Genomic DNA, 15,840 nt, shown 5'->3' with positions numbered 1-15,840 from the left:
GGGGAGTGATAGCCCCCTGAGCTAGGAGAGCAATAGCACATGTCTGTTCCTACAGGTAAAGCTGCTGCCTAGATCACCATCAGCCCTGTGCTTGTAGGAGGTAACTTTAAGGCAGCACGATCATGAGAGGATATTGTGGGGATCAATATTAATTATGAGCATGTGATTGAGACAAATCTCTCACTCACAAGTGGGAAGGCCACCTTCCATCCCAGAATCCTGGCTGCAGGCTTCTTCACATAGGAGAATAACAAATGTATCCGCGTGCACTCTGTTTCCCACAGGGAGGGAAGGCATGACCTGAAAGGTAGTATGGTCAGAAAGATGGATGTTATTTTCTACTGCCCCAAAGTGTATCTCAAATACTCTGAAGAAGCGATCGCAGTTTCCGGAATAATTGCTGTCAATGCAGAAACAACACTTCTGTCCTGATTTATCCCTCAGCAGGGCCGCCTTCCTGAGGGTGTTCCAGCTCAGAGAGCTGCAATGGAGTGTCGCCGAGGCGATCTGGGCACACCCTACCCCGAGAGAGTTCTCGAGGTCGGCGCAGTGACTTTTGGAGAAGAGAACCGGAAGAAGATGACCAACACCTGTTTGAAAAGATCAGAGAACTCTAAAATCACCCAAGCTGTCTGTGCCCTCTTGAATTCGGGAGGGGGCGTCATCAAGGCGGAGACTAACGATCAGTCGTACAGCTACCGCCGCCATGGACTGGGGCAGGATCTGGAGACTTCTTTTCAAAAGCTCCTCCCTTCGGGCTCTCAGAAATACCTTGACTACATGCAGCAGCGACACCATCTTCTGATTTTTGTGAAGTCGTGGAACCCGGATGCTTCCCGGGTCCCCCTCCGGATCTGCAGCCTGCAGACCAATTTGTATCAGAGGGACATGACGTCCGCCATCAACCTGAGCCCCCCCAGTGCCCTGGAGTTTCTCCGAGAGAAGCAGTGCGGACGAGCAAGGGTGAAGGAGCTGCACTCGCAGAGAGCTCCTGACAGGTGCGTTGAGGAAGAAGAAGATATGAAGGCATCGGCCTTGGCATTCTTTACAAGGGACAAGCTCGTGTATAAGGAGAAACTCAACTTTACGGAGTCAATCCACGTCGAGTTCAAAAGGTTCACCACCAAGAAGATTGTGCCTCAGGTGAAGGAAATGCTGCCTCGCTATGTTTCTGCCTTCGCCAACACCCAAGGGGGCTACGTCATCATCGGGGTGGATGATAAAAGCAAAGAGGTCTTTGGCTGTAAGAAGGAGAAAATAAACCCTGGATCACTGAAAAATGAAATAGACAAGTGCATCGAGAAGCTGACCACATTCCACTTCTGCCCTGAGAAGCCAAAGGTGAATTTCACGACGAAAATTTTGAATGTGTATCAGCAGGATGTCCTGTACGGCTATGTCTGTGTGGTACAAGTGGAGGCCTTCTGCTGTGCGGTGTTTGCGGACGCCCCGGATTCCTGGATCCTGAGGGACAATTCTGTGACGAGGCTGATGACCGAGCCCTGGGTAGCTCGGATGCTCAGTTCTCAGCCAGGTAAAATGGGAGCACAGTCACTGGCCAGGGGGCACGAAGAACCCCCTCCTCCACGCATCTTTGACGCATCTTTGTCCAGTAGGTTGGCTAGCGAAGAGTCCTTTGCTAGTGCCTTTACGTTTCCAGTGACTCCAGGGATGAGCTCTTTGGGGTCACGGAGTGATTGGGTTCTAGTCCACTTTCGGAAGGTGATAGCGGCCCATTCGCCATCAAGGAGTGAAAGACAGCTTTTCCTCAGAATGTTTGCAGTCCCTAGGGACACGAACAACTGACTATGCCAGTCAAAGGTTGCTCATCATGAGCCGTGTCCTAAAGATGATAGTGTAGAGAAACTTTTTTTTAAAGGACTCTTCCCTAAGCTTTTTCCCAAGGGAAGTATTGTTGACCAAAAATTCCAATTCTTTTTCACTTATGTTTAAGTGTGGTGAGAGCTAATACCACTCACCGCTGGGCTGGGGCACCGCTTCGCGGGCGGTTGCGGGGTCGAGGGAAGGATGAAAAAGGAGCTGCTGAGCCCCAGATGGCAGTGGGGCAGAGCCACGCCTCGTGTACCCCTTCCCTTCTGCTTTGCCTGAAATGCCCTGGTGGGTGCTAGCCACCCATAAAGGACGTACAGGCAGAACTCAGCTCATAAACCTAGTGCCTTCCAGGGCACTGTGTCCCAAAGCTGAAAGGAAAGGAAGCTTGAGTGAGCGCGTGGGGGCGTGACTAGATGACTTTATTGGATTGTTCTTCTCTTGTCCTTAATTAACTTGATAATCTCCCCCCCCCCTACCCCCAGGCTCTCTTTCATGAGCACAGACACAGGCACAGATTGACAGACAGACGGACACACACACACACACACACAGAGACCCTGCCACTTTCTAGTCCATCTGAACCTTGCGTGCGACTTAAACAACTGTTGTCGTTGTTAGTTGCCCTTGAGTTGATTGACTCCCGTGGCAATCATGTGGGCCGAGGAGAACTAGGTTCCATCACACTTTCGAGGCTGCGGCTTGATCTCTGGGGTGCCTTGTGAGTGGGCTCAAACCACCAGTTAAGCTCTTACCCATTGGCACCACCCAGGGACCCCTTAAACACTATACGCAGCTATCCCAGGGGACTTCAAAAAGTCGGGGAAAACTGAATGAGAAGGTAAGGGGGAGAAAGGGGAACTGATCACAATGATCGACATATAACCCCCCTCCCAGGGCGACGGAACTGTGGGCGAAGGGAAACAACAGTTGGTGTAAGACATGAAAAAAATATTAATTTATAAATTATCAAGGGTTCATGAAGGAGGGAGGGCGGGGAAATGAGCTGCTACCAAGGGCTCAAGTAGAAAGAAAATGTTTTGAAAATGATGATGGCAACAAATGTGCTTGACACAATGGATTTATGTATGGATTGTGATAAGAACTGTAAGAGCCCCCAATAAAATAATTTTTTAAATCCACCCCAAAAGAGAAGGGAAGGGAAGTTTTCTACGAACTCTTTTGTTGTTGTTGTTGTTGTTGTTGTTGGCTAAGGAGATATGTTACTGACTGTATCTTTATTTTCCACTGATCCTCACTTGTGGTAACTTTTTTTTCCCCTTTTCTTTTTTTTATTAAAAAATCATTTTATTGGGGCTCATACAACTCTTATCACAATCCATACATACATCAATGAGCAAAGCACCCTTATACATTCGTTGCCCTCGTCATTCTCAAAATTCGCCTTCCACTTGGGTTCCTGGAATCAGCTCGGTTTCCTTTTTTCCCTCCCCCTCCCTCCCAGCTCCCCCCTTTCCCCTGCACCCTTACTAGTTTATAAATAATCGTTTTATCTTATCTTACACTGCCCGGCATCTCCCCTCACCCACCTCCCACTGCCCATCTCTACGAACTCTTAGAAGCTGCCTGGTCTACTGTGCTGAACCTTTGCTGCCCCTCTGAGCGCGGACGTAGACTCAGAATATTAGAGGAGCTGAAGGGAATCACGGCAATCGCCAACTCACTGCTGAATGACACACACGTGAAATGACTTGCTCACGAAGAGCCACGCAGGGAGTGGACATACGTGGGCTGTCGGAGGCATGGGGAGTGTGAGATGCCCGGCACGTGTTCTCAGTAAAAGAGCCAGGAGGGAGTTCTTTTGTTTTGTTTCTTGTCTGAAACAACTTTCCATGTGTTTGTTTAGCTCCTTCCAGTTGGGCCACAGCCGACACCTCGCCCCTGATTTCGCCAGCTCCGTTGGCGCTCAGAACCTGGAGATACCCCACGAAAGTCCTGGAATTCAAGGTGTCTCTGCAACGGCGTTCGTTTCCAGGTATTCATTTTTTATTTCAGTGGAGGGCTTTTCTTTGCTAAAATTAAATGGGGGAGAAATTGGTGGCAGCCAGTCGGAACTTTCCTCCCTAGGTCAGATCCAACATAGGACTTGGAGATACTTGTCCTGAAGGAATCGGGTGGACCCTTGTTTGATCATCTTCAAGGCTCCGTTGTATTTTCAACTCCTCTTTGCTGCTGCTGCTGGGCTTCCAGCTACTCCAGTCTCCAAGTTTAAGCAGTCTGAGAATTCCTTAGGACTTGGGCATTTCTTCCGCAATAAAAGGACGACCCTGTGACTTCCTAACTCTGAAAAAGCCATGGGACCCATTGAACTTCTGAAGTCGAGGTTCCTCAACCTTGGCACTGTTAACATTGGGCCAAATGTTTTGTTTTGAGTTGTGGTGGGACGATGTCTTGTGCAGTGTGGGATATTTGAAAAGCATCTCTGGATGTTTTAGCATCCTTCCAGTTATGGCAACTAGAAATAGCTCCAGAAGTTGCCAGATGGCCCCTGAAAAATCAAACTATCCTTGGTTATTAATCACTCCTCTAAAGGAAATCTTAGTTCCACAAAAGCATCCGGTTCACACAAAAGACCTTTTACAGGAAGGAGAAGTAGGCCACGTGCGGTTGAAGAAAGGATTCCAAGAGGAAGTCTGGGAAGGCTGATTCCTGGTGATGTTACCAGAAATGACCCCTTTTGCTCTCAGTTCTGGAACCTGCAGAGGGGATGTCTTCCCCGTGAAGACAAGGAAGCCGTAGTTTATAGCTTCGGGAATTTTCTTCCGGTGGCATTGCACCAGGAAACCTTACAGGACACTTGCGTCTGTTTTGTTGTTGTTTTTGGAAACTAGCTGGCGTGTCACAAAAGAATTGAAGTCAGCTTCAGTTTTTCTTTCTCTCCTTTTATAACCACTCAGACCAGGGTTTAGATCTGATGGGAAAGGAAACTGCAGCCTCTGTGTGTAGGTACTACTGGAGCTTGTTTACGATGCCTCCGCAGATGGCGTGCTTCGAGCTAGTAGAGAAATTGCTGCGATTCGCATGGGGCATGTTCTGTTATTTCCTTCTTTGGGTTCAGACCACGTCGAGCGATGGCAGGATCATATGGTTCCCACATTCTCATTTGCCCCGGGAAGCACCGCGCTGCTGTCCCGCCAGCAGAGAGTGAGCTCCAGTGGCTTCACAGCCTCTCCTGCTCTTACTATTTTCTTTCTAAATTTCTGAAGACTGTCGGTGTGAGGTGGCATCTCATCACTGTTTTAATATTTATTTCTCTTCCGGCTAGTGCTCATGAGTATTTATTCCTATGATTGTATGTCGCTTTAGTAAATTGTCTATTCATGTCTGATGCCCAGTTTTCATTAAGTTATTTGTGGGTGTTTTTTTAATTAAAGCATTGTAGTTTTCTATAGATTTTTAAAAATTAGCCCTCTATCTGAGATAGCATTGCCAAATATTCTTTTCCCAGTCTGTGAGTTCTCCTTTCAATCTTTTGATGAATCTTTTGATGGACATACATCTTGTATTTTTTGAAGGGCCCGGTCCTCTATTTCGTCTCCTGTGGTATGGGCATTTTTCATTATGTTTGGTCATGCATGCCCGCTTGTTTAGGGCCCTGGAGTTTTTACCTATTTATTCATTGATGATTGCTATAGGGTTATAGGGTTTATATTTAGGTATTTAAATCCATCTTCAGTCATTTTCTTTATTATCATTTTATTTGGGGCTCTTGCAACTCTTGTTACAAACCATAGATCAATTGTCTCCGACATCTTCATACCTAGATTGCCAAATGTTTCAATTAGCTCCAGCAAATTGTTTTCATTAAATCTTTGGAGCTTTCTATCTATAGGCTGATGCCCCTTGCAAAACAGAGTCTTGCTTCTTCTTTGGGTCTCTTTGATACCTTTTTGGTGTTTTATAGCTCTGACTAAGACCGTCTAGGAGTGTATTACGTAACAGTGGTGATAAGGGGAAATACTGTCTGATTCCCACAGGAGGTTGGGGGAGGGGATGTTTCAGTTTCTCCCCATTAAGATTTTGACATATAGCCTTGATTCCTTTGAAGAAGTTACCCTCTGCTCCTACATTATTCGGCGTTTTCATCACGCTGAATCTTATCGAGCGGCTTTTCCGCATCGATTGCCTTTTGTACGTTTTTGGTAACGTGCATTTGTTCTAATTTTCAGTGCCACGGGAAGAGATACAATTTAAGCCAGAGGCCCTCTGCAAGAAGCTATTCTCCAGTCACGAGGGCCTGGAGGAATTACTGAAGACACAGCTGCATGCTTGCTCAGGGGGGCTGGTAATATTTTCCAGAAGCTGGGCTGGTGATGTCGGCTTAAAGGAAGCGCAGGGCGTCCTGTGTGACGCGCTTCTGGTAGCAGTGAACAGGCCCCTGGTGCTCTACACGATCTTGCAAGATCCCCGGTGGGTCGGAGGATTTGAATACGCCCGGAACACGGCTCGTGAGTTAAAGTGGAAGCTGGAAACTGTGGGCGGTTACACAGGGAAGCTGTGCGTCATTCCCAAGCTGATGCACCTGACCAGACCCCAGTCGGCGTCCCCCGAGGAGCCGGTGCACTACCCCCACACCTACCGACTTGCCAATCGGGAAGAGATGGAAGACTTGCTGCAGGCCCTCGTGGTCGTCTCCTTGGGCTCCAGGTCTTTCCTGAGCGCCCGGCTGGGATGCGAGTTCTCCAACTTGCTCATAGAGGAGCAGTGTGAGCTGCTTTCCGAGAGCCTGCAGGAGACACGACAACTGTCCGTCCACTGCTTTCCCGGAACCCGGAGAACTGCCCTCGCCGTCAGGATGATGGAGAAAATTAAGAACTGGTTCCACTGCGCACCGCAAGAGATCCTCTACATCTGTGAAAGCGACACCTTAAAGGATTTTGTGGCGTAAGAGTTTCAACAAGTTCATACAACAGATACATTTTGTCTTCTCCACAGCATCACCCAAGTGATTTGTATTTGCAGTTTGAGGCTTTGCCCCGTCTTAGCTAACTACATGCACTTAGACATATTTACAATGTACACATGTACAACTGATTGGGAAGTTGAGTTAGAGACAAGCAATTTATAGTGTTCAGGCTTAAATCTCTCTCCACACACATAGACACACACACACACACAAATCACACTCCAAGCGTGCATATAGGTATAGCTTTAAATTTCTAGAACTGGACATGTTGGGTGGTTTGTTTTCCACAATCTGTGATATTAAATTTAAGAAACGTTCAAATCAATCTCTCTTGCTTAAACATATTTTTCTTGATACGCAATGCTTTGAAGTCATAGAGTGTTTCCATTCATAGACATTGGGTTTACTGGAATTTGTATTCAATACTAATTTGCTTTTGTTTTTAAAGTATTTTCATTGGTTTGACTTGTCCTGAGTGAACGCTTTGAGGAAACATGTAGATTTGCTTCTGATCTAAATCGTTAGCATTCAACTTAGCAGGAAAAAATTGGGTTGTGACACAACTCATCAAATGGAGGCAGGTTTACTTAGATTTTTCATTTAAGGATTTATTCATGAGTCACTTTTGATCATCTTTCTATGCTAGCCACTGTGTGAGACAGTGTTAGATGGGACCATATGGAAGATGCAGTCACGTGAATTTAAGATGGACGGTGGTTGATTAGCATGCCCCTAATGGAGACGGCCCTTGGACTCACTCTCAGGAAGCCAGTAGCAAAAGTTAATAAAATGGGGCAAGTTTCCTAGGAAAGGGCACATCCAATTCGAAGGCAGGGAAAACAAAGGACCCAAAGTGGTAGGGCTATGTGGAGGAGAGACTGAGTATGACTATGGAGCAGGTGAGGAGGTGGGAAAGGAGGCGGATCCCTGATGGCCAAGGACCTTGTCAACCGTGTTGAGATCTTAGTTCTTTGTTGTGATTTATAGCTAAACGCAAGGCCATTCAGTTCAGCAAATGCTCAGGGAGCCCCTAATACGAAGGAGATACAGAGATGGCTACAAATTAATACTTTTCTTTGGGATCCAACACAGTCCGAACTGGAGGAAGAAAAAAAAAATCAGTAATTACAACTCAGGGCCTAGGGAATTACATTTCTCAGGAACTGCCTGTGTCAGAGGGACTCGGGTGGGGAGTGCATTGATGAAGCACTAGACTGTTAAAATTAGGGACTCTGTAACACTGAGAGATATCAATTGGGTTCAAATGAGAGGAGGCAAGAAACAAATGCAGTCACACACACACACACACACACACACACACACAATCCAGTCAGCCTATCGAGTTGCTACCCTCCCCGACATGGAATGAACTCAGCAACCGCTTGGTGATGGCCTCACCCGAATCTCCAGCGGCTTTCCATGAGAATGCACCCTGGTTTTTGTACCAGAAGTGAGTGGGGAAGTCGACGTTGGTCGAGAGTGCTTACTTCTCGTGTGTTTCTTAACTAGGATCTGCCTGTGGGTGGCTACTCTTCAGCACTAAAAAGGGCAGAGTGAAAAACGGTGGTAACATGTGAGTTACTGCTGAGACTTCCTCTAAATGAGAAAGACCTTTGAGGAATATCAAGCTGCAGAAACGGGGTACTCATTAAAAAAAAAAAAATTTAAACCCTAGCTGGGTTCATTTCAAAAGTTTTGCATAGAGATTTAACCAGATTACTCCAAAGAGTAATTTTATAGATCCCATCGGTCGGAAAACTTGTACGGAGAGCAGTTTTGTAGCATTCCGGAAATGACTGAGTTGCTTAATGAATCAGCCTCCAGATGAGACTTGGTCTTTAATGACAGCTCAGGCAAGCTTGTCCCCTTTATTTCTATACCTCAATGCCTGTTTTCTCTTATTCTTACAGCCAACAAACCACCTGCCAAGCAGTGACCAGGAAAATGTTTGTGCACGGAAAGTTCCCAATGACGAAGCACATAGTAGTGGATGAAACGGAGAATTTTTGCAGTAGATATGATGATTGGTACACGAAGGCTAAGAATATCACCCATCCGAAGGGGAAGGGGGCTGGAAGTGAAAACCTTCAGCGGGGGATTCTCTGGATTTTTCTGGACCCTTTCCAGGTCCATAATGTCGATGTCAGCGGCCTTCCCCCTCCGTCAGCTCAGTTTCCTCGGAAAATTGTCCAGGGGATCCATTGTGCCCTGGAAATAGCAATGGTCATGAAAGAGGAAATGAAGAGGGTCCAAGGGAATCCTCCTCACCACATGTCCCCAGAGGCACTGGCCTTGTTCCAGGAAGCCGCCTTTGAGGAAGCAGTGGGTGCCCAGGCTCTGCTGGGGGGGTGTGAGACAGAGACCGGAGTGTCAGAAGAACAGATCGTGAACTCCGTGGCAGAAAGATGTCATGGTCTATTCCAGGGTGGCTACATGCCCAACGATGTAGCAATTCTGTGCAAGAGAGAGGAGGATAGACAACGTTACGAACTTGCGCTGCAAAAAGCAATGGGATTAACTGAGAGCGATGGAGCAGTGACTACTGTGTTCAGTCGGGCTTCTGGGGTTGGAGGAAGTCACATTGTGCTAGACAGTCTTCAGAAGTTTGCAGGCCTCCAGAGGAATGTTGTGTTTGGCATTAGTCCAGAAAGTACACTGTCGGAGAGATGTCACAGACTCTGCTTTGCCTCCAGAGCCACGAAATACCTCTACCTGTTTTATGAAAAGAGGGCAGCCTTCTGAACATCCTGCAGCTGACACAGGAAGCTAGAAAGGGCAGGGACACGACGCCCAAGCAGCCGGCAGCGATTCCTTTTGATTTATTACAAGCGAATTGGAATTGGAAGTATGGTCAGCATGGCCTGAAGCCACAGAACCCTGTTCAGCGGACCTCCCTCCTCTATTTGCAGTGTCCCTGTCTTTCCCCCCGCCTAATTCACATCCCCTGGGAATTCACAGCACGCTTATCATTGGATCTCCACTCTCAGTTTCCCTAAATCTGATCCAGCCTTCCTCCGGTCACCAGAGAGGCTCTACTAAAATAGAGAAGCTTATTTTATAAAGCCTCCTGCTCACGTATCTTCAGTGCATCCCTGCTACCCCCAACCCAAACCAGGGGCTCGCTGGGAGAAGACGCGGCTGTTGGTGCCTGTAAATGACGGACAGGCTTGGAAACCCCGTGTAGGGTCGCTATGAGTTGAAATCGACTTGCCTGGCTGTGGATTTGGATTTCTTGTGCGTTTTATAAAACATTGTTTGAAGAGTCAGAATGGACAGGGCTGGAGACTGGAGTAAGAAACTCCAGACGCTTTCGTATTTAAACTCTTCACGTGTAGTAGACATTTTGGGTATGATCATATTTATTTTTTTAAAGAATGAGTTTAAATATTGGATTTGAGAGTCTTCATCAATTTCTTAGTCTAGTCAAATAGCTCAGAGTTCAAATAGAATGACCACCCCAGTGGTTCTCAACCCTGCCTGGATGTTATAGTCACCGGGAGCTTTAAAAAAGGTGAGCGATCAGACCTGACATCAGACCAGTGAAATCTTCGTTTCTGGTAGTGGGAATTGGGCACGGGTACTCATGAGAGGCTGTCCTGATTATCCTAATTGCCACTAGGCTCTAGAATCATTGAACCCTTCTGTTCTTTCCCTAAAACACATACGTACAAATTTCTCTCCCAATTAGACTGAGCGCCTTGGGGATAAGTTAGCCACTGCTCCCAAATCTACTAGCACGATGTCTGGTACCTGGCAGGACCTCGGGAAATATGTGTGGAACTGACTTGCTCTTTTCAGATAATAGGAGCCCTACTATGGGCAATGTTCTTACTCAGTGAAATGCATGTCAAATGAATGTCCAAGAGGCCAGTGCCACCTTCAAGGCTGCGACGCTAATGAGCAGACAGACTCGTCAAGGCAACGGGGCCGTTCATGAGGAAGCAGGCACAGGTAAAGGTCCATAGGAATGCATGTTGGTTAGCCTTGAGTATGAGATTAGGAACTGGTGGAGAAAAAAAATAATTTTCTAATTTGGTTGTACTTAGAATTCTTCTTAAGGGAAAAAGAGTTATAGTTTTTTCGTACAGAACCTTATTATGATGAGTAAAGTATCATATATACTCGAGTATAAACCGAGTTTTTCTGCACATTTTTAATGCAGTTTTTGTGGTAAAATTAGGTGCCTCAGCTGATATTCAGGTTGGCTAATACTTGAGTATATACAGTAACCAGTTTAATGAAATAACTAATTAAAAATGTTTGCTTTCTGTATGAAGCTTCTAAGTAGCAGAAATTTTAAAAAAGGCAAAATAAAAAGTTCTTCACATCCTGTTACCTGGACATACTTTTTTCAATTGTGTTTATTTATTTTTATTATTGATATATAAAACATTTACATCATTATGGTCAAGTTGTGAATCAATTCTGTATCCTGTGCATGTTTTTTAATTTATTCTTTATTTTACGGAGGGTGTCTTACTTATCATAATCTATGCACATATCCATGTGTCAAACACACCTGTACATATGTTGTCATTATCGCTTCCAAAACATTTTCTTTCTACTTGAGCCCTTGGTATCAGCTCATTTTCTCCTTCCCTCTCTACCGTCCCTCCCCCATGTCCCCTTGATTTTTTTTTTCATGTCTTACACTGACTGCTGTCTCCCTTCACCCACTTTTCTGCTGTCTGTCCCCCTGGAAGGGGGCTGTGTCATACAATGATTATTGTGATTGGCTCTCCCCCGCTTAGTATCACTGCTCCCCTTTTTGGGCCTGAGGGGTTTATCTGTTCTGGATTCCCTGTATTGTGCCAGCTCTTATCTGTACCTGTATACATGTTCTAGTCTAGCCAGATTTGTAAGACAGAATTGGGGTCATGATATTGGGGGTGGGGGGGAGGTAGGAAGCATTAAAGAACTAGAGGAAAGTTGTAAGTTTCATCAGTGCTACACTGCACCCTGACTGGCTTGTCTTTTCCTTGTGGCCCATCTGATAAGGGGTGTCCAATTGACTACTGATGGACTTTGGGTCTCCATTCTGCACTCCCCCTCATTCCCATTGATATGATTTTTTGTTTTGTATCTTTGATGCCTGATAGCTGATCCCATCAACACCTCATGATCACACAGGCTGGTGTGCTTCTTCCATGTGGACTTTGTTGCTTCTCAGCTAGATGGCCGCTTGTTTATCTTCAAGCCTCTAAGACCCCAGACACCACATCTTTTGATAGCCAGGCACCATCAGCTTTCACCACCACATTTGCTTATGCACCCACCTGTGCATGTTTTTATTTCCTTCCTTGGAGCCAATTTTCAAGGTATTTTTGTCGGTTGTATCATTGTTCGCAATGCTTTACCCCTTCCTATATTTATACCCTTTGTAGTTCCTCACATTAGAGCCGTGGCATGTTTTCTGACCACCTTGATGTGGACTTGGCCATTCGTCTTGATTTGGGCAATGGAACGTTAGTAGCTGTGATGTATACTGAGTCTTTACATGTGTCCAGCACTGAGTGTGCTCTCTGGGGCTTCTGCCTTTGCCCCGAGAGGAATGTGCCTTGGATAGCCCTTCTGCTGCAGCAGGAAAAGACACATTTGAAACATACTGGAACCCAATTCATGGCCTGAAGCAAAGCTCGACTAAATTAGCTAAAACACAACTGATCTGCAAATGCCTGAATGAGGATTACATGCTCACCGTCATGTGATGGAGATGTCAGGTTGTTTGTGTCACCCTAGTAGCTAGCACAGGCATTTTCCAGTATTATAGTATAAACCCAAACACTCGCTGCCATCCGGCCGATTCCACCCCATAGCAACCCTAAACAGCAGTTTGTGAGGCTGTAAATCTTTCAGGGAGCAGATAAGAAGTACAATCTTCAAATTTAACACTTTCACAATATGCTGGCCAGGTCAGGCACATAGCGTTTTCTTTTTTGGATATAATTATAAATTTGCAGAGATAGGCTTATGGGGTCAGAGGGATTGCCTGGATACATGATTCACTTTGTATGTTGTTTAAGTTGTGTTCTCATGGGAAATGCTTAGAAAACTCCAGTCCCTCTACCTGGTGACATACAGGTTCGTTGCCTTAAATAAGAGAACAAGATACCGACTCCTGGTTCTGATGACAGCCACAATGACCAAGAGGCTCTGGTATCTCAGAAACAGATGACTCAAAATGTGTTGTCTGTCCAGGAGCGTAAAACCACAGCTCATCAACCTACTGCGGAAGCCCTAGGAAGAACTTAACCTGGAGAATTACTAACGGGGCCACAAGCTATGGAGCATTAACAGCACCTAGAAAAACAATCCATATAGCCTCAGAGCAGACTCCACAGGTCATCGAATAAAACGGGCATTTAGAAAGGCCCAGGCGCAGTTCCAGACAGATCCTTTCTGAATCTGTCTCCCCCACTAGGGGAAGGAGAAGCCATTAGATATCTGCATCTGACAGAAGGCAAGCATAATTTTGAAATAAATAGAGCAAAAATTCAATTTGGCATCTTAATTTTTCTTGGCTTAAGATGGAAGTGAAGAGTGAGGAATCAAGGCATAGTCCCTGTGTGTTCATTCCAATCATTTTTATTACCTTAGGGTGACCTCATGCCATCTGAAGTCCGTGCTCATCTCTGGCTCTCGTCATGGAAGGCTGTTTTCTTTGTCCAACTATACAACTTGGAAAAGACAAGGAGAAGACGTGAGGGCAATGAGAGAAGGCAGAGATCCTTACTAGCCAGCAAGATATAGCAAAAAATCCCCACCAGTCAAAGCCCCTCTACAGTCCCACTCCTGTCTCCTCTGATATATAGAAGGGAGATTCAAAATGTTCAGGGGGGAAATGGAATTAATAGATACTGGATAGCATGGTCCACAAGGATAATATTTTACATCCTACTTTGTTAAGTAGAGACTGGGGCCTTAAAAACTCATTGGTCTCTCAAGAGACACATGTAAACCATTCTTCTGATGACTGATGGACCACGCTAACATCTCCACAACCCTGAGATGAGGGGAAATAGATGGTGCCCAGCTAACCCCACAACTGCTTTGATAGGGATGACATCTGAAGATCCTGGGCAGAATGGGAGATAAATGTCCAATAAAACTCCCACATCATTATGGAGAGCAGGCTTACTAGTTCCATAGAGACTGATGGAACCCCAAAACTGTAGTCCTTTCTTACTCTACGCTCCACACTCAGGTCTGGGACTGAACTGCGCTCCAGGCTGGAATAACACTGGCCACGCACTTTGGTGCCTCAAATGTTAGACGTGTTTCTAGGTAGGTTTGACCTGGTGATTCCAGAACTGGCACCCACTTTCCCCTTCCGCTCTAGTTTATGATCCACAGAACATGTCACATGCCACTCTTCATTCTGCTAACCCACACACACAAAAGTCAGGATAATTTAATGTAGAGTTAGGTTAGCTAACCTGAGATAGAGGAAATGCAATTTTCTGAATTAGTGCTCCAAATAGCCCTAGCTAATGCCCCTTAAAACCAAGAAACAAAATTTTTTGTTGGGTATTGTTTAATCTATCACTTAAGATCAAAATAGAGTTTTGAGATTAGACCCTTGTCCGTAGTGTTATTGCCAAAATACTTTCCCCCCTCTGTGGGTTTTCATTTTCCCTTTTTGATGAAGTCTTTTCATGCACATACGTGTCTGATGCTTAGTAGGTCTCAGTCATCTGTTTTACCTTCTGTGTGTTTTTCCTTCCTTATATTTGATCATGCGTTTATGCCATGCAAGAGGGCCCTTAACTTTGTCCCTACTTACTTGTTGAGGGTGTTGATAGCTCTGAGATGTACAGGTGGTCTTTGAGCTTTCTTGAGTTCTGTTTTGTATGTGGGATAAGGTATGGATCCTGTTTCATTCTTCTGCCGAGGGAGAGCCAATTTTGCCAGCACCAAGATGACATCCAAATGGCCAACAAACATATGAAGAAATGCACACGCTCACTAGCCATCCCAGAGATGCACATCAAAGCAGCGATGAGATGTCACCTTCAACGACAATCAATGACGGTTCAATTAAAAGCGATAGTAAACAGCAAATGCTGGAGAGAATGCAGAGAGATGGGAGGCTTCATCCCCTGCTGTAGCAACATGCAGTCACCACGGGGCCCACCTCAAGCAACTGGGGGTAGAAACTCCATACTACCCAGCCATCTCTCTGCTGGGTGTAATCTACCCTACATAAGAAACAGCCATCACAAGAACAGACATACGCCCACCCCTGTCCTTCACATCACTGCTGACAATATCAAGAAGATAGAAACAAGCTAAATGCCCACCAAAAAAAAGATTTGGGAATAGACACACAATGGAATATTCTGTATGACTAAAAATTACGAATGATGCTGCTGAAACCTCAAAGCACCTCAGAGCATGGACCGACCTGGAGCACATTATCCTGAGTGACCTGTCCATCACAAACAGACAAATCGTGTGTGAAACCACTGTGAAGAAGAAGAAGAAGTAAACAAGACAAAGAGGGCCATCGCTTTGGAGGTCACGGGAAGAGGGGGACGAGGGCAGGAAGGAGAAACACCAGGCCAGAGGGTTGGCAGGTATTACCTGAGGCCAAGGGGAAGATAGGAACCCACGAGAAGGAGAGGAGACGCCACGAGAGCAGGTACGCTAAGCTAATAACAGAGGTTTGATTAGTAGCTTAAATTGTTGAGTACACATTGATTATCCGACATGTAAAGACTCACCTCATTCACACACACACACACACACACACATACACACACACACACACACGATCAAAACAGCAGCAGCATTTCCCCAAGAACAAAATTCAAAGGGTTAGGAAAGGAGGGATTGGAAACAGGAAACACAGGGAGGAAGTGGAATAAATATTATTCCATTGAGGTGATTGCGATCAATGACATGAAACAAAATGTGTATGAACTGATGACCTGCTCTATAAACTTTCAACCAATTAGTGATAAGTTAACATATGGGCCTGGTGGTGTGGTGATTTTGTGTTGGCTGTGATCCGCATGGTCAGCAGTTTGAAACCACCAGCAGTTCCGCAGGAGAAAGACTGGGCTTTCTACTCCTGTCAAGAG

At 45.7% G+C, this 15,840-nt stretch overlaps 1 protein-coding gene and 1 non-coding gene across 2 annotated transcripts; one reads left to right on the top strand and one right to left on the bottom strand.

Annotated features, from left to right (window-relative positions):
- Positions 1 to 486: 486 nt before the first annotated feature.
- On the top strand, positions 487 to 9,499 carry LOC142459658 (protein SLFN14-like). Its single transcript, XM_075561408.1, has 4 exons — positions 487 to 1,534; positions 3,698 to 3,826; positions 6,021 to 6,735; positions 8,668 to 9,499. Exons 1-4 carry the CDS (start codon positions 487 to 489, stop codon positions 9,497 to 9,499), a joined length of 2,724 nt encoding a protein of 907 aa, XP_075417523.1.
- LOC142460580 (small nucleolar RNA SNORA61) lies at positions 4,667 to 4,787 on the bottom strand. The gene has a single exon (XR_012786759.1). It is a non-coding gene; the product is annotated as a small nucleolar RNA SNORA61 (small nucleolar RNA).
- Positions 9,500 to 15,840: the final 6,341 nt, after the last annotated feature.

The sequence above is a fragment of the Tenrec ecaudatus genome, chromosome 10, assembly GCF_050624435.1.
Source record: "Tenrec ecaudatus isolate mTenEca1 chromosome 10, mTenEca1.hap1, whole genome shotgun sequence".
In the NCBI taxonomy this organism is placed as follows: domain Eukaryota; kingdom Metazoa; phylum Chordata; class Mammalia; order Afrosoricida; family Tenrecidae; genus Tenrec; species Tenrec ecaudatus.
The sequence above is the reverse complement of the archived record's forward strand: the minus strand, read 5'-3'. Positions and strand labels throughout refer to the sequence as shown.